We start from the raw sequence: 26,730 nt of genomic DNA, 5'->3' as shown, positions 1-26,730 counted from the left end.
CCCAAAAAGACTCCTGGCTGTATTAGATCAAAAGGGGGCTTCTACTAAATACTGAGCAAAGGGTCTGAATACTTAGGACCATGTGATATTTCAGTTTTTCTTTTTTAATAAATCTGCAACAATGTCAACAATTCTGTGTTTTTCTGTCAGTATGGGGTGCTATGTGTACATTCATGAGGAAGAAGAATGAACTTAAATGATTTTAGCAAATGGCTGCAATATAACAAAGAGTGAAAAATTTAAGGGGGTCTGAATACTTTCCGTACCCACTGTATACAGTGTACTGTTTATACTCAAATATATTTTCTTGAAAAATAAAAAAAAAGAAGAAGAAAGAAGATTACACTTGTGTTCCCTCCTTGGATGTTTTTTTTTTCCTGAGAACTGATTAGTGCATCACCTGTTCTACTACATTAGTACACGACATGATCCGTTATGTATCTGAGTAACTATTTAAAAATGCCACTTTAAAATATCTTTAAGACACTGAAATGAACACAAAGTATATCCCTCTACAGTGTGCACCAGCCCCAATCCACAGCACCTAGTATTGTTCCTATATGCTCTCTTCTGTCTGACTGGATACCACAGAATCCCAGAAAGAGCAACCCCCCCAACAGAAGGTGATTGAAAGCCTCAACTGAGCATGTTTCCCTACCAAACTGTGGAGGGGGGGGGGGTTATGTCCTTTCCCTCCACTCAGGTCTTCAATTACGCTCATCTCCCTGCTCTATGCTGTGCAGTGTATGATGTCAGATCCCTGCCCCCCTGCCTTCTGGAGCAGAGAGAAAGCCTTATTTATGTGTTTTAGAAGGATGTAGAAGAGATATAGCTGCAGATAAAGAGGTACAACTTACATAGGAGGATTTGTTTCATCTCTGCATATTATCCAAGGCTAGTAACTTCCGTGGATATACAGCAGGTAAAGTAAGGAATGAACACGTCACTATTTTACTAGGTAAATAGGTTTCTTAAGGTGCTATTGATATGAAAGTTTTCACCACATGTTGGTAACAACCCATGCAATCCATTTAGAAATTAAAAGTTATGTGTAATAAAATAGAATGACAAGGAAAATGTTTTTTTTTTTACTTCCCGTAAAATCCATTTCTCTGAGCTCGACAGTCACAGTGCTCCATAAATTAGTGGGTTATATTGCCGCCTCCAGGTGTAGGACTAGGTAGAACAAAACAACACCTGGCTTCGCCCATGGGCCGTTCTCAGCTGGTATAACCCCCCTCTCTGCTCTAGGTAATTAGTTTAGTAGCAAGCCATATTAGAAGTATCAGAACACCATAGAGGGGTGGTTGCTGTGTCAGTCTGAACTCAAAGAAATGTTTTTTACCGTAAGCACAAAAATCCCATCTTCTCTTTTGTTCATCGACGGACACAGCGCTCCATAAATTATAACTACTCCAAAAGAAGTCTGACCTCTGAAAAGACTCAGTAGCTGCCAGATACCCCCGAACCACATCCAAGGTATGCAAAGCAAATTTATTGGGATGAGCTGGCTTGGGACACAAGGAAGGCAACACAATGTCCCCATTCAAATGGTAGTCAGACAACTTTGGGCAGGAATGATGGACAGGGACGTAGAACCACTTTATCCCTATAGACCACTAAATAGGGACTAATGCCGCCAATTCAGAGACCCTGTGGGCCGAGGAAATAGCCACCAAGAATGTCATCTTCTGGGATAGGCAAGGGAATCTCCTGAATATTCTCAAATGGAGGTTTCTGGAGAACCGAAAGTACTAAATTTAAATTCCATGGCAGCAAGAGACCATACCGGTGGAGCCACATGTCGAACCCCCTGAATGAAGGTACGAACTAAAGACTGCATGGCTAGGGGGTCGCTGAAACACTGCCAGGGCAGACACCTGGCCCTTGATGGTACTTAGGCCAACTTCTTTTCTTGAACAGGGCATTGATCAGAAGATCTGGGCTACAGAAAAGGATTGAAGATGAGCGCCAATCGACTCACACCCATAAATGTACGCTTTCCACGTACAATGGTATAGCTTGCTAGAAGACGACTTCCTCGCCTTCACCATAGTAGGGATCACTGATCCAGACAGACCTCTATCCCTCAGTACCTGGCTTTCAATAGCTAAGCCATTAAAACCAGCCCCCAAGGGACGTTTATAGCCACCAGGATGACTGGAAGATCCTCACTCTTGATTTCTTGCAGGAACTGCGTAAGAAGCCTTAGCTGAGGCTGATACTGGCCTTACAGTGGCCCTTGGATGCCTGCGACGTCTTGAAGAGGACCCCGTGACCTTCGGTATCCTCCTGTGGAGCCGAACCTGCTAAAGGAGCTGCATGTAAGACTGTGCAAACAGAACTGTCTTGAAGGTGGATACCACCAGACTTAGAACCTGTATGCAAAATGGGAGAGAGAACTACCTGTGTGATAGCAGCCAGTGAATCACAGCCTGTGGTCCCTGAAGTTTGTGCAGTGGAAGGACTACCCTGGTCAGAAATAGAATCAGACCTAGGTAAATAAATTCCCTGGACAGGGATAGGGGGACCTTAGATAGTTCAGACATCATAGTTACATAGATGTTGAGGTTGAATAAAGACAATAGTCCATCCAGTTCAACCTGTGTAGGTGTGTGTGGACGTATTCATTTCCCATACCCCTGAATGTTTAGATCCGTGAGATGTATGTCCGAGAGTCTTTTAAAAGTAGCCATACTCCCTGCAGTTACTACCATTTGTGGCAGGGAATTCCACAGTCTTGTAGCTCTTACAGTAAAGAACCCCCTGCGTAGCCTGAAGTTAAATATATTCTTTTGCAGGAACTAAAGCTCTTCCTTTGCAGGAACTAAATCCGCACAAGGAGACTCCAGACCTAAAAAAAAAAAAAGAAAAAACCTAAAAAAGGACAAAGCTTTGTCCCCCTTTCTGGGTACCCCCCAAAAGATGCATTTCATGGGGCCGGAAAACAACGAAGATGTACCTACATCGCAAACAGCAGGGCATGCACATAGGGGGTCTCCTGCAATGGGACCCCTCCAGACTACCAGGGTGGGACAATATCCCAGGACCCTTACAGAGTGGGGATAGCTGGGTCTCTACCCTGGGTCCCTTACCAGACTCTAGGTCCAGATGGGGGGATGGGAGTGGGGAAAGCCCAGCTCAGTGAGGGATTAAGGGATGGGTAGAGGGAACCTGCAGGCAGGTACAACTGTCCCTGGAGGTTATCCGCGTCCACCCCAAAGAAAACCACTAAAAGAAGAAAGGGAGGTGCAAAAAGGCATGAAAGTCAGGACACCTGCTGAAATCAGTAATTAGAAAGCAATCCTGCCCTGTTGTCAGTGCAAATAAATATTAACTGGTCTATAAAAAGAGGTCTCATTACCAAGGCGTCACAAGAAACATCCCATGATGGGTAAAAGCAAAGCGCTCTCTCAAGACCTTTGCAACCTTTGTTGCAAAACAGACTGATGACATTGGTTCCAGAAAGATTTCTAAACGTCTGAATGTTCCAGTACTGTTGGGGCTATATAGCAGAAGTGGAAAGAACATCACTTCACCATAAACAGGTGTCAGGGAACTTCCCACAAGAGAGCTGGATCTGCTGCCCACACTAATGCAGCGACGCCCGGTGGCCTATTTAAACCAGCCTGCTGCAGCCATTAGTTGCTGGATGATCTTCAGCTTCCTGTTTACTTGGATTACCTGTTACCGACCCAGCTTGTCTCACCTGTCTTGTCTCTCCTCCTGGCTCCCACCACCGGTTTGTTTACCTACTCTGCTCCAGTCTGCTGTTCCTGTGTATGACCCCTGGCTTGCTCCTTCGGACTCCTCTACTGCTTGATGAACTGTGTTTGACCCCTTGGCTTGACCTTGACCTCGCTCTTGTTGCAAGCCGGGTCACCTTCAAGGCAACATGCATTTCAGCACGCACTACGTGTCTACTACCACAGCAGTCACCTCGACACCGGAGCTTGCCGCAGCCGGGGACCCCTGTTCCTTTGAACACAGCATTCCCTGTCTCCACCTCCAGGGGTGCCTTGCACTTAGCCACAAGGGAAGCCCTCTCAGCACCTTGGCCTCTCATCAGGTACGTGATAACAGGCCACGACGAGGTGCTCCTTGAAAGATTTCTGACAGAGAAGCAAAAATTATTAGAAGAGTTGTCCAAGAGCTAAGGGCCACTTGTGGAGAGCTTCGGAAAGAGCTGGAAATAGCAGGTACAATGGTTTCAAAGAAAACAAAAAGTAATGCACTCAACCACCATGGCCTGTATGCACGCTCACCACGCAAGACTCTATTGCTGAAGAAAAAGCATGTTAGTTAAAGCTCATTTAATGTTTGCTGCACAACATTTAAAAAAGCCTGTGAAATACTGGGAGAATATATTCGGGTCAGATGAGACCAAAATTTAACTCTTTGGATGCCATAATACACACCATACTTTGAGGTCAAATGACACTGCACATCACCCCATAAAAATCATACCAACAGTGAAGTTTTGAGGTGGGAATATCATGGTGTGAGGCTGCTTTTTTAGCATATGGTAATGGCAAACTTCATGTCATTGAAGGAAGGATGAATGGAAAAATGTACCAAGACAATCTTGATAAAAATCAACTGCCATCTACCAGGATGATAAAGATTAAATAAGGGTGGACAAAAAAAATAAAAAATAAGGCCCCTTTCACACATACGGACCATTCAGATCCGCCTGTCAGTTGGATGTCCCATGCATCTCTATGAGGCAGCGGATGTCAGCGGAGACATGTCCGCTGACATCCGATCCTTTACGTCAAATCCGGAGGGATGAAAACCCTATTTTCCATCAGTCTGGTGGATCGGATGAGAATGGACAGGCGGTCCGTTCTCATCCGATTCCCCCATAGAGGAGAGCAGGGATCTGACACCTTTGTCTCTGCACACAAGAGTGGAGACGGAGCTGTCATCCGCCTGCTCAGCGGGAATCGGCGGATCGATCCCCCGCTGAGCAGAACGGCTCCGTCAACGGAACGGAGCCATGTGAAAGGGGCCTAAAGCTTCTAGAATGGCCCAGCCAATCACCTGATTTGAATCCAATAGAAAATCTTTGGAAAGAGCTAAAGTTCAGAGCTAATTTTTCCTTTATAACTTTCATGTGTCGGGACTAGAGATGATCCTGAAATTATTGCTGTGCTTCGGAGTGTCCTGTCTCTCTCATACAATGTTCTAGGATGCATTCTCTATAAGATCTTGTATGTACAATGGTTAAGAACCTAAATTTACGTAACTAATCATTTTGCCTGCTGACATTGTATATAAAAACATATGTACCCTTGTTCATGCAGAAACCGTGTATATTTTCAATAAAACAAGTAAAAAAAAAAAATCATAGCTCATAGAAGAGGTTCACGGAACCTTCAAAATTTGAAGACTGTGTGGAAGAATGGGCAATAAATTACACCTGGGCAATGCATATGGCTAGTTTCTCCTTACGGGAGGCGCCTTGAAGCTGTCATTACCAACAAAGTATTTTGTACGAACTATTAAATACATTTCAGCTAGCGTGTTCAATACTTTTTCCCTGTTCCATTCAATTTTATTACACATAACTTAATTTCTGAACTTATTTGTTTCAGTTTCATTGTGTATGGATTGCATGGGTTGTTACCGACATGCGGTGAAAATTTAATGTCAATAGCACCTTTAGAAATAGATTTACCTAGAAAAATGGTGATGTGTTCAATACTTTTTTTTACCAGCTGTATGTAGGGATTTACAGCCACAAAGTCTAGATAAGCTACACAGTGATATATATTTTATATGTGTTGGTTCCATGGTATGCTTAGTTCCTTATTTACCAAGCTAATGTAGGTGGAACATTTACAGTATTGTAAAGATCAGCATCTGCTCTAGCACTTTTGAATTGAATTCCAAATATGCTCACCCAGCAGTTTTCATTTGACACCAGAGCAATAAGGCATCCTTCGCCGACTTTTTCTCTTTATTGTCTTCTGTCTCAACACTAATATCTTGAATCTATATATATGAAAAGAAAAAAAAAAAAACATTTTTGAATGTAGTGTGTCCTAAAAACACCACAACTACTACTGTATAATGGACATTTTTTATGGATTTCATTAACTAAAAACAATACTAAGCAAGTTAGCATTCATTTTTAACACTGCTCACAGATGCTTCCACACTGTCAAATACATTTTTCTTTATTTGAACCTGAGCATTGACTACCAGGTTCTGACTTTCACCTGCTCATTTAGGCCTCATGCACACTGAATGTTAAGAAAATGCCAGTAGCTTTATAGTGAGTTTTTAGCGTTCAGCTTTTTTGCATTGGCGTTTTTAGCTAAAAATCACCTCTGCTATTTTATTAACTCCCACTTTCCCACAATGCAATGCTTGCCAGAATTGCATTGCATGGGTGTTTACAACCATGCAATAGGATTTAGGTGCGAGGGGTGGGGGAACAAAAAAAGTTCTACAACAAACTTTTGGTGCAAATGCGGATTTGGGATCCTTTTTTCCTCCGCATCGCATTGGTGTGAACACCCATGCGATGCGATTCTGTCAAGCTCACTGTATTTGGCAATCTGTTTCGGGGTGTCGTTCATGGAACATTAAGCCCCCCGTTCACATCAGGCAGATTTGACATGCGATTTGACATGTCAAAGCACATGCCAAATCAGAGCCTATTGCCGGCGATGTCACTGTCTGAATTGCAACCCTGACTTTGCGGCGCCGCATTGATTCCCAAGTATTTGATTCCCAAGTAAAGTATAAGTAGTTTCTGCACTTCAAGGCGATTTCAATAGACATCTGTGCATTAACCTGTACAGATGTCTGTCAAATCGCCCCTGAAGTCGCACTGACATGCGAGTTTGAAATTGTGCGCGCTCAGCTGAATGATTTCAAACACTCTGAACTGGTGCTGTTGCCTGTTGGCTCTGATTTGACATGCGATTCGACATGACAAATCACATGCCAAATCGGCACAATGTCAACGGGGCTTCATGTTCCATGAAAGATACCCCAAAACAGATTGCAAAATGTAGTGCGCTTGCCAGAATCGCATTGCATGGGTTTTCACACTCATGCAATGTGATTAGGTGTGGAGAAAAAAAAAAAAAAAAGTCCTAGAATATTTTGGTGCAAATGTGATGCAATTTGAGCCATACAAAATAAATGGCTCAAACTGCATCACATGAAATGTGCACTGGAATGCGGTGCGTTTTTGGTGCAAATCACATGGTGTTCAGCATTCACCAGTGTGAACCCAGGCTATGTTCAACAAACAACACCTTGAAGCAGAACCCAGGTTTAAAAAAATCAATGGAATAAAAAAAAAAACTTCAAAAAACGTCAGTAAGCAGCGTTTTTTGACGTTTACGTGTTTTTACAGTTGAAAAACGCCACTCAAAACCCACTAGTTCTCGTCGTTTTTTTTTTTTACAGCCAGAAACTGCTTATAACAACCTCTGTGTGCATGGACACATAGCTGGGGCATTTATTCGCTCTACAAAAAAAAAACGTCCGATGCCAAAAACATCTGCTGTAAAAACGTCCAGTGTGCACGAGGCCTTATAGTTCCTATAAAAGCAGAGAGTGGACAAATAGACACCTGCAAGTCTATATTGAAAATGTGATGTGTGACCAAGTCTAACTTGTGGTTTAAAGATAAAAACACATATTTAAAGTAAAGTAGCAGTAACATTACAGTTTCCCAACAATCTACTCACAAGCAAATAGCACTCCTTACCCACTGGTATGTGTGGGAGCAAATTGAACATGTTTTTTTTTTGCCAAATGAGCATTGTGATGCAGGTCTGCATGAACTAGTAGTGAAAACTCTGCTGCATACCAGACCAGGACAAATAATACATAAATAACTGACCCATAATTTTAAACCCACAGTCTTAGCAACTCAAAATTAAAACCTAAAATGTTCTACAAGCTGCTTAATTTATTTTCCCCATGTTGCTAGAGAGAATTGTAACTGGTATTTTGGTCTTATTCCATGAAATTGACTGTGGGGTATTGCACTCAGTCAATCAGCTGTCATTAGCTGTTTTCAAGTACCGTAGTATATCTGTGCAAAAGGTGAGCAGACAGCCAGGGCTAGACTATCCCAATCACCACAGAAAGATCTACATGTGTAAACCAGATCTGAGAAGAGAAGATAGAATTTCAAAGTGAGCGACCAGAAGCTTTGTTAAAGCTGGGAGCTTTCAAAGACCAACTTGACCTTTTAGACCAGGTCACACCCATATTTAAAGGTGCACCATGGTTAAAGTTTTGGAGTTCAGTGTCTGTAACCCATGTGTAAGTGTAAACCTCTCGTTAAACCCCCAGGTTAGGGGATTAGTCTACACTTGCAGTACAGGTGTTAAAGACCACTTTTCCAGACATGGCAGAGTTGCCATAAAATGTAAAATTTTTACATTAATATACAGATACCCGAACGTGTTTAAGAAGAAGTACATTTAAATAATAGTCAATCTGCTAAAGGTTACATGCAGATTTTCATTGGTCTTTAACTTGTTCCTTTTTCTTTCTGTTGGCTTTGCACAACATTACCTGAAACCGGAGGATGATGGTCCAGATAAGCCCTAGTGTCAGTCTGTGATTGCCATCCACAATGTCATGCGATCCCATATTCTCCAAATGTACTTTCTGTTCCTTTAAAAATTGTAGTGCTTTGTCGACATTTTCAAGGCAATGGATACGCATGCGGCCCTTTGTGGGTTTAGGCTGTAAGATTTAAAACAAATTATAAAATACGCATATACGCATATACACACACACACACACACACACACACACACCTCAAACGTAGATCAGCAAAAAGTTAATGCATTTCAGTAATTAAATTAAAAAATGTAAACTCTATTTTATATAAATGCGTTACACACAGGGTGATATATTTCAAGCATTTTTCTTTTTAATTTTGATTATGCCTTACAGCTAGTGAAAACCCAAAATTCAAAAAATGAGATTATATAAAACCAAGAAAATAAACAAGTTAGACGTAACGGTAACTGTTTATACGAACCATCCAGGATGGTACACCTGAGACACAAGAGGCTCCTCCCTACAGGAAACACAATCAGTTTATAGCTGCTTAAAAGCCCCCACCCTTCCTCTTGTCCCTCAGTTCTGATAAAGTAATTCTCCCAACCAATCCACAAGGGGTACAAATTCACTTAGGTACTCACCGCCTACTGTTAAAATTATTTTTTTCCACCCTTAAAGCGGTTGTAAACCCTATAAAAAAAAGCGGTTGTAAACCCTATAAAAAAAATAAATAAAAAAAAAAAAAAAAAAAAACCTGCAAGACAAAGGCATAATGAGCTAGTATGCATCGCATACTAGCCCATTATGTGTAACTTACCTTAAAACGAAGCCCCAACACTGACCCCCGGACATCGCTGCGGGCGCTGCCATGATCCCTCGCAGTCTCTTCCGGGTTTGGCGGCTCCGGCGCGCTGATTGGCCGGAAGAGACGGCTCCGGCGCGATGATTGGCCGGAGCCGCGATGACGTCACTCCCGCGCATGCGCGCGGGAGTGATTTTTCCGGCAAACATAATTGAAGGTCCCCCCGGACCTTCAGAGCGCATGCGCCGCTCGCGCGAGCGGCTGCATGCACTGTAAATATCTCCAAAACCGTGCAGGTTTAGGAGATATTATTTGTACCTACAGGTAAGCCTTATTATAGGCTTACCTGTAGGTAAAAGTGTCAAAAAGCGGGATACTACCGCTTTAACTGGGCCTGCCATCCGGGAAGGTTTGTAGAAACACCTTTAATGGCAAGTCTAACCATTGGTTTTCTCTCTCACCTTCCAGGATGGCACAACGGAGAGAATAAGTAATTGCAGCCCTACCTTTGGGTGAGACAACTGCCTGTAGCACTTTTCGACCGAAGGTTAGATCTTGCTGTGACAGCACCTCTACTCGGTAGTGCTTCAGGAAGGTGTCTTGGCTGGACCAGGTGGCTGCGCTGCAAATCTGCTCCCAGGAGTCTTCTACTTTCTAAGCCTAGGAAGTCGCCATGGCTCTGGTTGAGAGTGCTTTCAACTTTGCTGGTGCAGGAATACCTGAGCCATGGTATGTGGCCTGTCTGATCCACCTAAAGACTGAAGCCTTAGATCACAGGTGTCAAACACAAGGCTCTCCAGTAGCTGTAGCACCCTCCTTGTCTCTGCCCCCACCTTGTCTCAGTAGTCGGCAGCAAAGAAGGCAGAACTCCTTTGGCAGATCCTGCGTTTCTCTGTGCTGCTGCAAAAAGGCTGGTGTTTGCCCCCCCCCCCTTTCTCAGCAGTCTGTAGCAGAGATGAGGGCAGGACTACTCCTACAGATCCTGCACATCTCTGTGCAGCTGCAACACCACCTTGTCTATGCCTCCCCCGGTCTCAGCATTCAGCAGACTCTGTAAGCTGATTCCAGCTATCCTCTAGTCCTCCTCCAGACCTTGCACTTTCTTCTTCTCAGATTCCACCTGCATCTTCTTCCTGGCAGTAGCACAAGGTAAGGGGGTGCATTGTAATGCAAGGAAGGGTGGGTGACTCTTGACTTATAATGGTGGGGGCTTTTGACAACTCATGTAAGGGTGTAAGGGGGTGTGGGGTGCTCTAGCCATCTAATCTTACAGATATAACCGGCCCTTTAAGGGCAACCATAATGCGGATGTGGCCTGCGAAGAAATAAAGTTTGACATCCCTGCCTTAGATGCTTGAAGTCCCCTTGGTCCAGAATAGAAGATCAAAAGATGATTAGATCTTCTAAACTCTTTGGCCCCCTGCAAGTGAGAAGGCATCTCATTACATCTAAACATTAAAAACCTTTTCTTACCAGTCATTCCCAGGGTCCTCGGTAGGACTGCAAGGTTGTTTCCTGTGTCCTATCAAAAGATGATGCTACCTTGGGCAGATCTAAAGGATCTGGCCCGAGGATGATCATATTTGGCAGGATCAACAAAAAAGGTTCCTTAATGGATAGACCTTGTAAGTCCCCTACCCTTCCAGCTGTGGCGATAGCCAACAGGAAGGCTAATTTTAAGATCAAGAACTTAAAAGGAACTACTTCTATAGGTTCAAAAGTGTGCCCAGATAAGGCCTCTAGTACCCAAGTCAGGTACCTATGTTTGGTTACCGGGGTAACTATCCCTTACCAACAAAAATCCTTTAAAGGTTCTTTTGCTAATCTAGTGTAAAGAAAAACAAAGTGCTGCCACTTGTACTCAGAGTGTTGACTGCCACACCCTTCCTCCTCTACCCCATCCTGAAGGAAATCTAGGATTACTGGAACAGAGGTGGCAGAAACCAGTTTTTGCCTACACCAAGTAAAAAAGGTTTTCCATACCTTAGAGCAGTGATGGCGAACCTTGGCACCCCAGATGTTTTGGAACAACATTTTCCATGATGCTCATGCACCCTGCAGTCTAGTTGAGCATCATGAGAAATTTAGTTCAGGAACATCTGAGGTGCCAAAGTTTGCCATCACTGCCTTAGAGCATATAGCTTTCTTGTTATCGGTTTCCTGCTCAAGAGGAGAGTGTCTATTATTATCTGAGCAACCTCTTATCCTGAGGATCTGGCACTCACTAACCAGGTCGTCAACTGGAAAAACTCTGGTATGTGAGTAGGTGTGGAAGATTCAGAAGCTTCCAGGAAGGCACCACTGATAGCGCCTTCAAGGTCGCAAACCATGCCCTCTTTGGCCACCATGGTGTGATCAGGAGGAGGAGGCCTGAAGACTGAGTTTTTGTAGGTCTCGAGGAAGCAGTGCTAGCGGGAGAAAGGCGGAAGCCAACTTGAACTGCCAAGCTCTGGGCTAGGGCATCCGAGCCCTCCGCCTCCGTTTCCTGTGAGAGGGAGAAAAACGTACTTACCTTTCTGGTCTTGAAGCTGGATAACAGATCTAATTCTGGGCAGCCAAACCTCTGGACTAGCGCCTCAAATACCTTTGGGTTTAACCCCCATTCTCCCTGTCTGATCTTTGGGTGTTAAGGAAGTCTGCTTCCTGGTTGCTCATCCCTTTTATACGGACTGCCGACAACAAGACTTCCTTCGGCCCAGCCCAGAATTTCCTTGGCTGGGTCTAGGAGGGGATATGGATCTGGTTCCTCTTTGGCGATCCAGGTAAGCTACCACCGTAGCATTATCGATGCAGACCTGAACCGCTTTGCCTGAGATACTACTCTTGAAGACCTTTAGGACTTTACCCACTGCTCTGAAATTGGAAAACCTCTCTGAGATTGGAAAAGGGCTGGGCTACCCCCTTGTCCCAAGTGCCGTGAGCTTTGGCTTGCTATAGGTGGGCCCCCCTTCCCCAGGTACTTGCGTCTGTGGTGACTTTCGGTGGATCCCACTGGGCCCAAGGCCTGCCCTTTTCCAGAAATACTTAAGGAAAATTTGCATTGATCACCCCAGAAGCTGCGCGTGATACGTACTTGGACATTCCAACATGACAATGATCCTAAACACAAGGCCAAGTCGACCTGTTATTGGCTACAGCAGAATAAAGTGAAGGTTCTGGAGTGGCCATCTCATTCTCCTGACCTCAATATCATTGAGCCACTCTGAGGAGATCTCCAAAACATGCTGTTCATGCAAGACAGCCCCAGAATTTACAGGAAAAGGAGGATTTTGCCAGAAGAATGGGCAGCTTTACCATCTGAGCGGATAAAGAGGCTCATCCGCAAATACCACAAAAGACTTCAAACTGTCATTGATGTTAAAGGGGGCAATACACGGTATTAAGAACTGGGGTATGTAAGCTTTTGATCGGGGTCATTTGGGTAGTTTCTGTTGTCATTATGATTTAAAAAGAGTAAACACAATTGACCGATAATAAATGGCTTCAGCCAAACACTAACCATGAGTGAAAGAAAAGTTTTCATTCATATGCTCTGAAAAATGGCAAAGAAATCATGAAATCTGCCATGGTTTGTAAACTTATGAGACCGCGTAGACATAATCACGTAGATCTACGTGATTATACACAGCCGAGCTGGCCTGCCGCAGTAAGTCTGCATGGGGTAGTCGGCAAGTGGTTAAAGAAAAACACCCCTCAAGAGGGAACAGCCCCTCTTAAACAGCAGCCTGCAAAATTTTGCAGCCACAAGAAGCATCCGCAGATGCCAAAGTATCTACCTTATAGAATTTTGTGCAGGTATGCACCGACAACCAAGTGGCTGCCGTGCAAACTTGCGATCTTGATGCCTGATGACAGAAGGCCCAAGAAGCACTCAGCGCCCGAGTAGAACGCGCTGTGACAGGGAAAGGTGGAACCTGACCATTAACGGAATAGGCCTGAGTCACCGCCTGTCTGATCCATCTGGAGATGGTAGCCGAAGAAGCGGCCAGCCCTTTTCTAGGTCTGTCTGTAAGCACAAAAAGCTGCCAGATACACCCAAATCGCACAAACCACATCCAAGTTATGCAAAGCAAAATTCTTTGGCTTGGGACACAAGGAAGGCAACACAACGTCCTCGTTCAAATTTAAGTCAGAGACAACTTTGGGCAGGAACGATGGACAGGGACGAAGAACCACTTTATCCCTATGAACTATTGATGCTTCGAAACTTGCAACCAAAAGTTTCGGCCGGAAATGGGCCTATCCCATTTCGGCCGGAAATGGGTCACATATGCCGAAAATTAATGGCCGCTGCAGCAGCTTTCACTTTAACTTATATGGTGCGTGACTGGCCACAGAAAGCTCCTGAGACCCACCGTTTGTACCTCCTCGCCCGCCCTGTGCTAGAATCGCCAGCCGCCTGGCATCTAGCAACCAGTGACGTCACGGTCCCGAGAGGAAAGCAAGACCGAGAAGAGGACCCAGCATGCAGAGCGGAGGAGGACGAGGAAGATCCTATTACTGACTCTCAACCTGCTATCTGTGGGGAGCAGTGAGTGACAACATATTATGTGGTATGATGTGCATAGTTTCCCTATACTTAGCTACCCCCTGGCACTATACCTGTATAATACAGTTATGGGACAGGTATATAGTGCCAGAAACATCTATATACAGGCTGTAACTACTTAAAAAAACTGAATTTTTGTAAAATCTTACCGTAAAATTCCTTTCTCTGAGTCCTCTGACAGTCGCCACCCACTCATACAGTCTTCACTTATGGGTATTGACCTCTTATCCACAGAGTAAGCTAGGCAGAAGATTTTGTTAAAAACACAAAAAACTTTGCATAGACACACCTACAGGGGGCTGTCCCTCTGGTCCAATACCCCCGGCTAGCCTCATTCCCAATTCAGTTTGGTAGCAAGCAGTAGATAGTCCATGAACCCCAAAAGAGGGGCGGGGGGCGACGACTGTCAGAGGACTCAGAGAAAAGAATTTTACGGTAAGATTTTACAAAAATTCCATTTTCTCTTACGTCCTCTGACAGTTGCTGCCCACTCATACAGTCTTCACTTTTGGGATGTCCCAAAGCAGTGTAGACATGAGGGGTGGGAAACGCAACCTTCTCAAGGTAACGAAGCACCCAAGGTCAGATAAAAGAACCTTATCTGAACCAGAAAGGTAACCCACTGGGTAAGCTCAACAGGAGCGAACAAACCCAGGAAGGTAAAATAACCAAGGGGAAAAAACCCCCACAGGAGGGGACAGGCTAAAACGCCATGTCACCCCCAAAGTACTGCCACACTCAGAACTTTGCGGCCAAAGGAGGCATCTGCTGATGCCGAAACATCAAGTTCGTAAACTTTGCAAAGGTGTGCACGGACGACCAGGTCGCCGCTTTGCACACCCGGGACACCGACGCCTGATGGCGAAAGGCCCAAGACGCACCCATTGCTCAGAAGAGTGTGCCGTGACAGGGAAGGGCGGAACCCGTTGTCTAGGCGAATAAGCCTGTACAATCGTCCGTCTGAACAGACAGGAATGGTTGCCGCAGACGCAGCCATACCCTTCCGAGGCCCTCAGGAAGGACAAAAAGAGAATTCGATATTCTGAAGGATTCAGCAGACGACAGGTAACCCTGATCGCCCTGATAACATACAAGGAATGCAAGGCAAACTCCGTAGGATGCGTAGGATTCGCACACAGCGAAAGCAAAACAATGTCCCCATGGAGATGGATTTCAGACACCACCTTCAGAAGGAAGGATTGAGGAGGTCGCAAGACCACCTCATCCCTATGAACCACCAGGTAGGGGGAGTGGCAAGATAGGACCGCCAACTGGTACACACTGCGAGCAGATGTGATCGCCACCAGAAAAGGCGACTTTCCGTGACAGTGAGGGCAGAGGAATCTCCCGGATGTTCTCAAAAGGAGGACGTTGCAAAACGGACAGAACCAAATTCAAGTCCCAAGGGGTCAAGGGCACCTCCCAAGGGGGGGCCAGATGACGCACCCCTTAAATAAAAGGTGCGGATCAAGGAATTTGACACCAAGGGGCGCTGGAAAAGAATGGCCAGCGCAAATAACTGACCCTCAACAGTGTTCAGCGCAAGATGTAGGTCCACACCGGATTGCAGGAAGGCTAACACCCTCACCACCGAATAGTAGTGAGGATGGAAACCCTGTGATTCTCACCAGGCGAAGCAAGCCTTCCAGGTACGATAAATCTTACTGGACGAGGCCTTCCTAGCTCCTGGTGCCCCTTTGGTGATTGATGTACGCCACCGCAGTGGTGTGGTCCGCCTGCACCCGCACAGGGTGGCCCTGAAGACGATCCCACCAACGGAGGAAACAGAGTCTGATCATTCTCAGTTCCAAGGCATGTATTGGTAGGGAGGATTCCTCCCCCAACCAAGTGCCCTGGGCAGACAATTTTTCCCAGAACGCCACCACAGCCCAACAGGCTGGGGGCCGTGGTGAGCACCTTCCATAACAATGGCCGGAAGGATTCCCCTTTCGCAGAGCCAGAGACTGGAGCCACCACAGAAGGTCCGCTCTGACCCAGTGACTCAAAGATATCCTCCCGTCCAAGGACTGAGGATGCCTGTCCCACCTGGCTAGGATCTCCGCTAGCAGAGATCGCGTGTGGAACTGTGCAAACGGCATCGCCTCGAAGGCTGACACCATCAATCCTAGGGACCGCATGCAGGATTCGTTGTCCCTGATGGACCTGACCTCCTTCAGCAGAGTCAGGAGCATGTCCTCCGGCAGGAAAAACTCTCGCATGGGCGGAGCCCAGGACCATTCCCAGATAAGGGAGACGGACAGAAGGGAGCAATGTCGACTTCTGAAAGTTGTAGGCCCACCCGAACTCCTGGAGTGTCTGAACCGTGGTTGACAGATCGCGCAACAGGGTTAAAACTGGAACTCGACCTTAACAGGAGATCGTCCAGATATCCAAGGATTGCGATCCCCTGCACCCGCAACAGGGCCAGAACAGAAACCAGAGCTTTGGTAAACACCCTTGGAGCCGAAACGAGACAGAAAAGGTAACGAACTCCGCTCCTCCGCGAATCGGGAGGTACCTCTGATGACCCTCGAATATAAGGATGTGTAGAAACGCATCCTTGAGGTTGATTAAAGCCAGGAATCTCCCGGGCTCAGAGGCCACCACCGATCAGAGGGATTCCATACGGAATTTTTGACTCCGCACAAGTGATTTAGAAACTTCAGGTCCAGAATCAGACACACCTTGCCCTCCTTCCAGGGCCCCGTAAAAAGATTTGAGTAAAAACCCCCAAAAACCTGTCCCGATGTGACACCGGGACGATCACCCCCTGGGCGAGGAGATCCTGAACCGCCCGTTGAAGATCGTGATAACAATCTGAGGTCAATGAAGATTTGAGGGAAAGAATCTGTCTGCTGGGCGCGATCGAAATTTGATCTTGTACCCCGACCGAATGAGTTCCTGAACCCATCTGTCCTGAATGGGGGACGGGGCCGCCGTGCCAGAGTGGGCCGCTATAGACTTGCCTGCCCAAGGCTTCTTCTGGCCACCAGAGGCCTTGAAGGATTCGCCCTTGTCATGTGCCTTAAAGGCAAGAAAGGACTAAAGGATTAAAGGAAGGGCCCCGCTTACCGCGGAAAAAAAACTTACCCTTGGACACATGGGGCAGCAGAGTGCCTTTACCCCCAGTGACCCCCTTCACCAACTCATCCAGGGAGTCCCCAACAAGGCGATTCCCTGCATAAGGGATGTCAGACACAGTCTTCCTGGAAGTCTGGTCGCCGACCAGCTCTACAGCCACACAAGGCGACGGATTATCACTGCGACAGCAGAGAAGCGTAAGGCTAAAGGGGCCTCATCCAAGGCCGCATCACAAAAGCATAAAACTGCCTGAACAATTTGGTCCACCATCTCTAAAGTAGCAGGAGGGGCGGAATCAGCCACCAGGGTGCGTCTGAGCATCTAGTCCACTCCATCACAGCCTGAGAGACCATTACCGAGGTGAACACGGGCTTCAGCAAGGAACCTGCCACCACATAGGAGTGACGGGCAAGAGATTCCACCCGCCTATCCGCCGGGTCTCCAAGCACCGGATAAGCCTCCATGGCCATCAGAGTGGCCTTGTGTAATCTGGATACCGTGTGGTCTACCTTAGTGGCCACAATCCAGTGCAAATCCGTTGGAGACGCGAAGGGATAACGGTACTCAACTGCCTAGGTACCACAAAGTTGCTCTTCAGATTGCGCCATCATTCATTAACCATTGCATTAAAGTCGACGTGACAGGAAAAAACCTGAACCGATCCCTGGGGTCTGTGGGTTCCAAAGGATGACCCAAGGGATGACCCTGCTGGTGGGGCTCATCCTCCAAATGCAGCGTTTCACATTACTAATGAGCGCAGCCATAGCAACGTGATCTCTGGCAGCCCTGATGGGGGAAACCTCCCCCTCCTCCACTTCCCCCTCCGACTAAGACGACTGAGACCCCTCAGGGGGGTACCTGTCTGTGACAACCATATCAGAATAGAAGAGACAAAGCCAAACCTGGCTGGCTAAACCGTAACGTTAAAATAACTTTAGGGGGAAAAAAAATGGCCTTCAAGAAATATAAAATCAGAGGGCACAGTATCGGCTTTCGAGCAATACAAGGAGGCAAATAAGAAAAGTAAACAAAATCAAAATGGCTAAAATCAACTTTGAGAGACAAATAGCGGAGGATAGTTAAAAAAACCCAAAGAAATTCTTTAAATATATAAACAGCAAAAAAACTAGGGCAGAGCATATAGCACACATAACCAGGCCCGGATGGCGTACATCCGAGAGTACTAAAGGAACTCCGTAAGGTTATATCTAGACCACTGTTCCTGATCTTTGCAGACAGTATTATGACAGGAAATGTACAGGGGATTGGAGGAAAGCTAACGTGATACCGATAATTCAAAAAGTGGCAGAGGCATATCCCAGGAAATTATAGGCCTGTCAGTCTGACATCGATAGTATGTAAACTTCTGGAGGGGATGATAAGGGACTATATCGTAGAGTTTGCTAAAGACAACAACATCATCAGCAGTAATCAGCACGGGTTTACAAATGGGCGTTCTTGTCAAACCAATCTCTTAACATTCTACGAGGAGGTGAGCTGTGAGCTAGATACTGGCAGACCAGTGGATGTGGTGTACCTGGATTTCGCTAAGGCGTTTGATACAGTTCCCCACAAGCGCTTAATTTATAAAATAAGGTCTGCAGGTATCGACAGCAGGGTTTGCTCTTGGATACGGAACTGGCTAAAAGGCCGTGTCCAAAGGGTGGTAATAAACAGCGCATACTCAGACTGGTCTGAGGTGGTAAGCGGGGTCCCCCAAGGCTCAGTCCTGGGACCAACCTTGTGCAATTTATTCATAAACAGCATTGAGGACGGGATCAGTAGTTCGTTATCAGTTTTTGCAGATGACACAAAATTGGGCAGGGCAATAACTACACAGCATGAAGCAGATATCCTACAGAATGACCTGGACAAAATAACGGAGTGGGCAACGTCATGGCAAATGAGGTTTAATTTGGAGAAGTGTAAGGTTTTGCACTTGGGGACTAAAAACATAAAGGCACAATACACGTTAGGGGGGGGAACCCTTGGGGGAATCAAAAATGGAGAAAGATCTGGGAGTCTTGGTTGATGATAGATTAGGCAATAGCATGCAATGTGTTGGAGCTGGAGAGAGTCCAGAGAAGGGCAACTAAACTAATTAGGGGATTGGAGGACCTTAATTATGAAGAGCATCTGCAATCGCCTTGATTTATTCTCCCTGGAGAAGAGACGCCTGAGGGGGGACATGATAGCAATTTATAAATATCTCAATGGGGATTTCGGCATAGAAAAACAGCTATTCAGTCGATGGGATTGCATGAGGACTCGAGTGCATACAATGCGATTAGAGGAGAAGCGTTTTAACCTCAGGCAACGTGGGGGGTTCTTTACTGTTATGGCTACAAGATTGTGGAATTCTCTACCACAAGAGGTGGTTTCTGCGGGAAGTGTGGTGGCTTTCAAAAGACTCTGACATACATTACAAGGATCAGAACATTCAGGGCAATGTGAGATGATTACAGCCACACACACCTACACAGGTTGAACTGGATGGACTATTGTCTTTATTCAACCTCACCTACTATGTACCTATGTAAGAATCTGAATTAGAAGAAGGCAAAGGCTGGACCTTTTTCTAAAAGACCGCTCAGACGTCAGCAGATCCACCTTTGATGCTAAAGTCGCAAGTGCAGTGCTAGGAGAGCTCTGCTCAGAGGACCCAGGCGTACCTGAATCCTCCACCAGAGCTGGGGGGAATTTGCTGTCCTGGGAATCCATATCAAAACGGATGAAGGTTTTGAAGGCGCTGGCCCTTTAAGAAGCAAACGCAGCGGACAGCACCGCGAGGTTCCGCAATAGAAATGAATGATCAGAGTTAGACTTACCGGTAACTCTGTTTCCAGAAGTCTTCCAGGACAGCCCTTGAGAGATGGAGCTCCTCCTACTGGACGGGAAACACATTGCCATCAGCTCTTTAAAAGGCGGTCCCTCAGGCAGTTTCATTTTATGCGGGAGGAACGATATTTAAACTACAACACTGTGTGTATTTCTGTTTATGCGTGAGAATAAAGAGTCTTGATTTACTGCACGATGAAAGTTATTCTTTTTCTGTGATACATGGGCATGGATAATTGATCCTGGATGGTGCGAGTTGCAGAGTGCTCTGGCATTTATATCGCTGGCTGGTGATTTCCGCTGCTCCTATCTCAATAAGGATTATCCTTAAGGCGCATAAGATTACTATCTGGTAAGTAGGGGACCGAGAGGGGAGCACCTACTCACAAATTTAAGAGCACTGGCACCATAGATAGAATATCCTGAGCAAGCACTTAGCACTTTGTTATGGATTTGTTGGTTTGCACAAAGACCGTCACTCAGCACAATTTTTTTGGATTATATGAACAATTCTTTTAAGAGATATTTTATTTTTATTATCATCACTGAAGCACTTTGATTATTTATATATGACACTTATTGTTTTACATGTAAGCACAATTTGGTATTACGAGTTTAGAAATTAACGTTTGAGGTATTTATGAATTTAATTAATCTGGCACTAGCACTTCATTTATTGCACACTATAATAAGAGTAGGAGTGAGATACCTATGATATTGTATATATATATATATATATATATATATATATATATATATATAAATAAATAAATAAGTAAATAAGAGAGCAGCGCTGATATTTTACTCTTACCATTTTAAAAGGCACCCCCTTTTATCAGCAGCAGCTTATATAATTACCACCTGATTTTATAATCCTAAGCGCTGGCACTTTATATTTATTCCTTAATGGAATAGGCCTGCACCACCCTCTGCCTGATCGACTTGGAAATGCCTGCCTCTTACGAGGTCCATCCGTAAGAAAAAACAAAATCTGATTTTCGAAAATCGGTTCAGTCACCACCAGGTACACCCGAATCGCCCTGACCACATCCAAGCAATGTAAAGCAATTTCCTTAGGATGTTCGGCTTAGGACATAGGGACAGTAACACAATATTTTCATTCAACCTGAGACAACCTTAGGAAGGAAAGCCTGACAGGGTCTAACACCACTTTGTCCCTATGAATTATCAGGCACGGTGACCGACAGGACAATGCAGCCAGCTCCAACACCCTATGTGCAGAAGTAATGGCGACTAACAAGGCCACCTTCTGCGACAGAATGAGCAGAGAAGGTTCTCAAATATTTTTAAAGGGAGGCTTTTGAGGCACCGACAGTATCAAATTGAGATCCCACTGAGGCACCAGGGATCTCATCAGCGGAGCCAGAACTCCCTGCAAAAAAGTGTGAACCAAGGACTCAATGCCAACGGCCTTTGGAAAAAGATGACCAAAGCGGAAATCTAGCCCTTGATGATGCCCAGAGTTAAATGCGGATCTACACCCAGTTGTAGAAACTCCAACAGGCGAGACACAGGAAAAGGAATGGGGAGAAATCCCGCAAGACTCACACCAAGTAATGTAAGCTTTCCAAACTCAATGATAAACCTTCCTGAAAGAAGATTTCCTAACTTTCAGAAGCATAGGAATCACAGACTTACAGCCCTCTGTCCTTCAGCACCTGGCTTTCAATAGCCAGGCCATTAAAGCCAGTGACTGCAAAGCAGATGGGAGACTGGCCCCTGAGACAGAAGAAATTCCCTGAGAGGAAGTTTCCAAGGAACGTCTGCTACCAGGCCTACATACCAAAACCAGCGAGGCCAGTCTGGTGACCCCAGAACGTCTGGAAGCCCTTCTACCTTGATTTTGCGTAGCAGTCTCGAAAGAAGTTGTATTGGAGGAAAGATGTAAATCAGACAATACTTACCACAAGGGGCCACCAGGGCGTCGGCCAGAGGATCCCGAGACCTTGACACGAACCTCTGCACCTTCCTGTTGAGACGGTAGGCCAGCAGGTACACCGAAGGCCAAGTTGATAAGACCCCTCCAGGTAAAGAGACCATTCTCCCATATCCACGTCTGCCGACTGAAATAGTCCGCTTGCCAATTCTCTACTCCCGGAATGTGCACAGCAGAGGGGGCCAGAACATATAGTTCTGCCCACCTCAAGATACCGGCCACTTCCCAGGCCTCCACGGCACTCTTTGTGCCCCCTTGATGATTGACATCAACACAGCTGTAGCATTGTCCGATTGTATCCACACAGAGCATCCCTGCAGACAATCCGTCCACTGAGACAAAGTCTGATCGCCCGAATCTCCAGGATGTTGATCGGCAGCCTGGACTCTTCGAGTCCAAACACCTTGGACTGAGTACACTCCCAAGACACCGCCCCATCCGGACAAACTGGCATCCGTGGTGATCCCAACAGTCCAATACAGGGAAGAAAAGATTTACCTAGATGAAGGGCCAGGGTGCAGAGCCACCATAGCAGAAACTCCCTCGAACCCCAACTCAATCGGATCAAATTGTCCAAAGACAGCGGATTCTTGTTCCATTGGACAGAATCTCCCTTTGGAGAGGTCTGGTATGGAACTGCGCAAACAGAACCACCTGGAAGGTGGAAACCATCAGACCCAGCATTTGCATGCAAGTCCTGAGCGTCAACTAATGGGTTTGACAACAGGAGCCGAACCACATCCTGTAGCTTCAGAAGTTTCGCCTGAGGAAGAAGCACCTGGGCTGATGCCAAGTCCAGCATCAGACCCAAGCAGTTCAGCTTGGTGGATGGAATCAGTGCAGATTTCTGAAAATTTAGTGTCCATCCGAACTCCTGCAGAGTTCGCACAGTAATGTCCAAGTTGGCTTCTAGAGCTGAGGAAGATTACGCAGAAGCAGATCGTCCAGGTAACTGAGTACCACGACCCCCTTACGTCATAGTAAGGCCAGAACTGGGGCCAAAACCTTTGTGAACACCCGAGGAGCTGAGCAGAGTCCAAAAGGTAACGCCACAAATTGATAGTGCTCCTTGCCCATGGCAAAACTAAGAAAATGCTGATGCCCAACATATATTGGAATATGAAGGTGAGCGTCCTTGAGATCGATAGAAGCCAGAAAACCTCCTTGATGAAGGAAAGCTACTACTGTGCGGATGGACTCCATCCGAAAGTGGTTCAGAGCCTTGAGATCCAAGATCAGACGAACCTTGCCTTCCATCCTGGGAACTGTAAACGGATTTGAACAAAATCTTTGAAAACGTTCCAACTCCGGAACCGCCACAAAAAAACTCCTTATGCTAACAGGGCCTGCACTGCCCCGTAGAAGCCCTATAGCTGCTCGTGAGACAGGCATAAGTTGGAAGGAAAAAACCTTGCCGGAGGCAAGGACCGAAACTCGATCTTGTAACCGAATCAACTCGTGGACCCATCTGTCCTGAATGAGCAAGGCCCATGGATCCGGAAAAAGGCAAAGACTTTCCCCCACCCCTGATGCGGATGAGGGCGCCCTTTCAGGCTGGGGAAGGCTTGTTTGCGGAACCAGAAGTGCCCACTTTGGACTTCCCATTCCAGGGTCTCTTGGAGCCTCCCGCAAAGTTACAGGTGGATCTTTAACCCTTTTCCTGCGATCCAGATGGATGAAAGGGCCACTTGTGAGCTGAGAAAAAAAGGACCACCTTTACGACTGCTACGAGGAACACACACTCGCTTCTCTGCTCCATATCATCAGACACAAGTGTCACGGCTGCAACTTCTTGCGCCGTGAACATCTTTATGGTGGAACAGCGTTCGCCATGAAAGAGTGATATAAACCCAAACGGCCAGACACTATCTAACACTCTAAGCAGTGCGGGACTGGGTATTTTTTACAGCTGACAGACTAGGATAGGTGTATGCTACACACCACCAGTACTTGTCGCTCTGCTGATATAAACTAATTACCTTCCTACACGTGAATGGTCCCCAACTAATAAAGTATATATAGCTTTGGAGACCTACCCATTTCAGCACTTTTAATTGCAAATGATCAAAAGTTTTTAGTATATACCGTGACGGTTTTGTCATTGGAACCTACACACCAGATACTGATCTCATATATTAAAAGATTTCTTTCTGTATCACATCCTCCTGAAGAAGCGTAATATATACGTGAAACATGTAGAGGTTATTTGAATCCCTCAAACACCAGACATATACCTGTACCCACTACAGTCTCGGACTAAGTATCAGGTGTACATTGAATCACCATTCAAAAATACTTTTGCGGTGATTGAGGGTTATCTATGATATCTTGTATCTGATGTTATGATCTGTTTTTTAACTGAACTAACACTTATATTTTTTCTGTAATATTTTTTGTAATATGTATACTTTTTAATAGATTCTCAATAAAACTCTATTTTTTATATAACACTAGTGTTGATTGCTGTGCCGAGAAAGTCCATCTTTAATAGCAATAGCTATAATTTTCTTCTCTAGAATTGATAGCAAACACTGGTCTCAAAATTGAACCAGCCATAGTGAAAAGGTAACGGACCAGAGCCTCAGCTCTCTTGTCCACGGGATCCTTAAAGGATGGAAAATCCTCCACCGGAAAAAGTGTGGCTTTATTTAGCCTGGAAAGCTGAGAGTCAGTGGAACTGTCAGTTGCTTCAGAAGAGACTCCTCAAAGGGATATCTCCCAGCGAAGGGCTTAGATATTCCAACCATGCGTTTTGGAAAATCCCACTGACTAGTGACAATCTCGTCAAAATAGGCAGGAAAGGGGAACACCTTTTTCACAAGATTTGCGGGTACCAAACTGCACCGGGTATGGTGCCAGCTGATTGGAAAAAAGCCAACGTGGTACCAATATTTAAAAAAAGGAGCCGAGATATATCCCGGGTAACTATAGGTCGGTCAGCCTAACATCAGTAGTCTGCAAGATTTTTGAGGGGATGTTAAGGGACCACATACAAGACGTTAGTAATGAAAATGGTATTAGTAGTAATCAGCATGGATTCATGAAAAATCGTTCTTGCCAAACCAATCTATTAACCTTCTACGATGAAGTGAGCTGCCACCTAGATAAAGGTAAGCCTGTGGATGTGGTGTATCTGGACTTTGCAAAGGCCTTTGACACCGTTCCCCACAAACGCTTACTATTCAAAGGAAAGTAGGTATGGCCCATAAGGTGAGTACCTGGATAGAGAACTGGCTACAGATGAGGTTGCAAAGGGTGGCGATTAATGGGGAGTACTCAGATTGGGCGGGTGTGGAAAGCGGGGTCCCCCAGGGTTCTGTCCTGGGGCCAATCCTGTTTAATTTATTCATAAATGATCTAGAGGAGGGGATATCGAGTAAGATCTCAGTATTTGCGGATTATACTAAACTAAGCAGGCCAATATCTTCTGGGCAGGATGTGGAAACTTTAAATGAGACCTGAACAAAATTATGGGGTGGGCAACTACATGGCAGATGAGGTTTAATGTTAAAAAATGTAAAGTAATGCACTTGGGTGCCAGAAACCAGAAAGCAAGCTACTTATTAGGGGGGGGGACCTCTGGGTGAGTCTAGGATGTAAAAGGACCTGGGGGTACTGGTAGACAACAGGCTTGGCAGTGGCATGCAATGCCAAGCCACTGCAAGCAAAGCCAACAGAATACTGGGATGTATAAAAAAGGGGATTCACTCCAGAAATAAAGAGATTATTCTCCCACTCTACAAGACTCTGGTCCGGCCACATCTGGAGTATGCTGTCCAGTTCTGGGCACCGGTCCTCAGGAAGGATGTGCTGGAACTGGAGAAAGTCCAGAGAAGGGCAACAAAAATAATTAGGGAGGACATCAGCTATGAGGAAAGACTACACGCACTGAACTTATTCTCTCTGGAGAAGAGATGATTGAGGGGGGATATGATATCAATGTACAAATACTGTACTGGCAACCCTAGCATATGGAAAAACCTATTCAGAGAAAGGGAATACAATAAGACACGTGGCCACTCACTAAAACAAGAGGAAAGGCGGTTTAACCTTAAAATACGCAGGGGAGACCACAACATACAGGGGTATACAATGTACGGTTAACAGCAAACACACACACATCATAGGTTGAACTGGATGGACGATGTCTTTTTTCAACTTTACTATGCAACTATGCACCGAAGTCGCCGACTCAGCATCCGCTTAGTCCTCCAACTTTAAGGTTTCCCGCACTGACGCAATTAGGGCTTCAACCATTGCTTTATCATGCGCAACTGCAGAGGACTTCTCCTCACTATTAGAGCACTAAGCGTGCGTGAATGCAGACCCAGTTGACTGGGTTGACTTTCGTCCACGGAGGCCAAATCCAGCTCAGACTCTGAGGAGGCAGAGGATACAGGTGAAGGCGGGGGGGCCCTTCTTGCCAGGCCTCGTTTGCAGGGCCATATCTATCTTGGATACAAAGGACTGCAGGGCTGCCATCATGGCCGCCAGGGCATACTGAGACCCCGGAGGGCCCCGAAGCTTCCAGCAGTGGTTCAGGTGGTGATGCACGCTCCAGAGGCTCCACTGCGAACAAAGAGCACCACAAGAATCAGCACACCCGCTGCGCTGTATATAGCGGAAGGAAGGATCGTATACCCACAGAGACTCATCACCTAGAGCTGGAGAGCGCCAAACAGTCAGCAACACTGCAATGAAAAAAGGAAGAGGAAGTGCCAACACTGACACTAGAGGCTCCGCAGCACATCACCGCACCAAGACTACAAGAAAATGGACGCTGTTATTCTCTTTTGGGCACGGGGGCATTTGGGTAGGGGGGCAAAATGGCAGCGCCACACAGTGCTGCATGGGACCAGGGATCCCACTTGACCCCAGGGAAAAGGTCATACCCCAGGAGGGGACCCCCCCCCGCAGCACCCAGGTACTGGCACCCACAAAAAGGGGGGCCGACAG

General features: G+C 45.9%; 1 protein-coding gene across 3 annotated transcripts in view; it reads right to left on the bottom strand.

Annotated features, from left to right (window-relative positions):
* The window catches only part of SPTBN2 (spectrin beta, non-erythrocytic 2), a 1,240,451-nt gene that overhangs the window by 527,691 nt on the left and 686,030 nt on the right, over window positions 1–26,730 (bottom strand). For all 3 annotated transcript variants that reach the window (XM_082270338.1, XM_082270340.1, XM_082270339.1), the window contains 2 exons: window positions 8,551–8,724; window positions 5,906–5,997 (listed from right to left, as the gene is read on the bottom strand). In XM_082270338.1, coding sequence (XP_082126464.1) covers window positions 5,906–5,997; window positions 8,551–8,724 — 266 coding nt within the window. The remainder of the gene's footprint in view (window positions 1–5,905; window positions 5,998–8,550; window positions 8,725–26,730) is intronic.

Source organism: Pelophylax lessonae, assembly GCF_965119305.1.
Source record: "Pelophylax lessonae genome assembly, chromosome: 10".
NCBI lineage: Eukaryota > Metazoa > Chordata > Amphibia > Anura > Ranidae > Pelophylax > Pelophylax lessonae.
The sequence above is the reverse complement of the archived record's forward strand: the minus strand, read 5'-3'. Positions and strand labels throughout refer to the sequence as shown.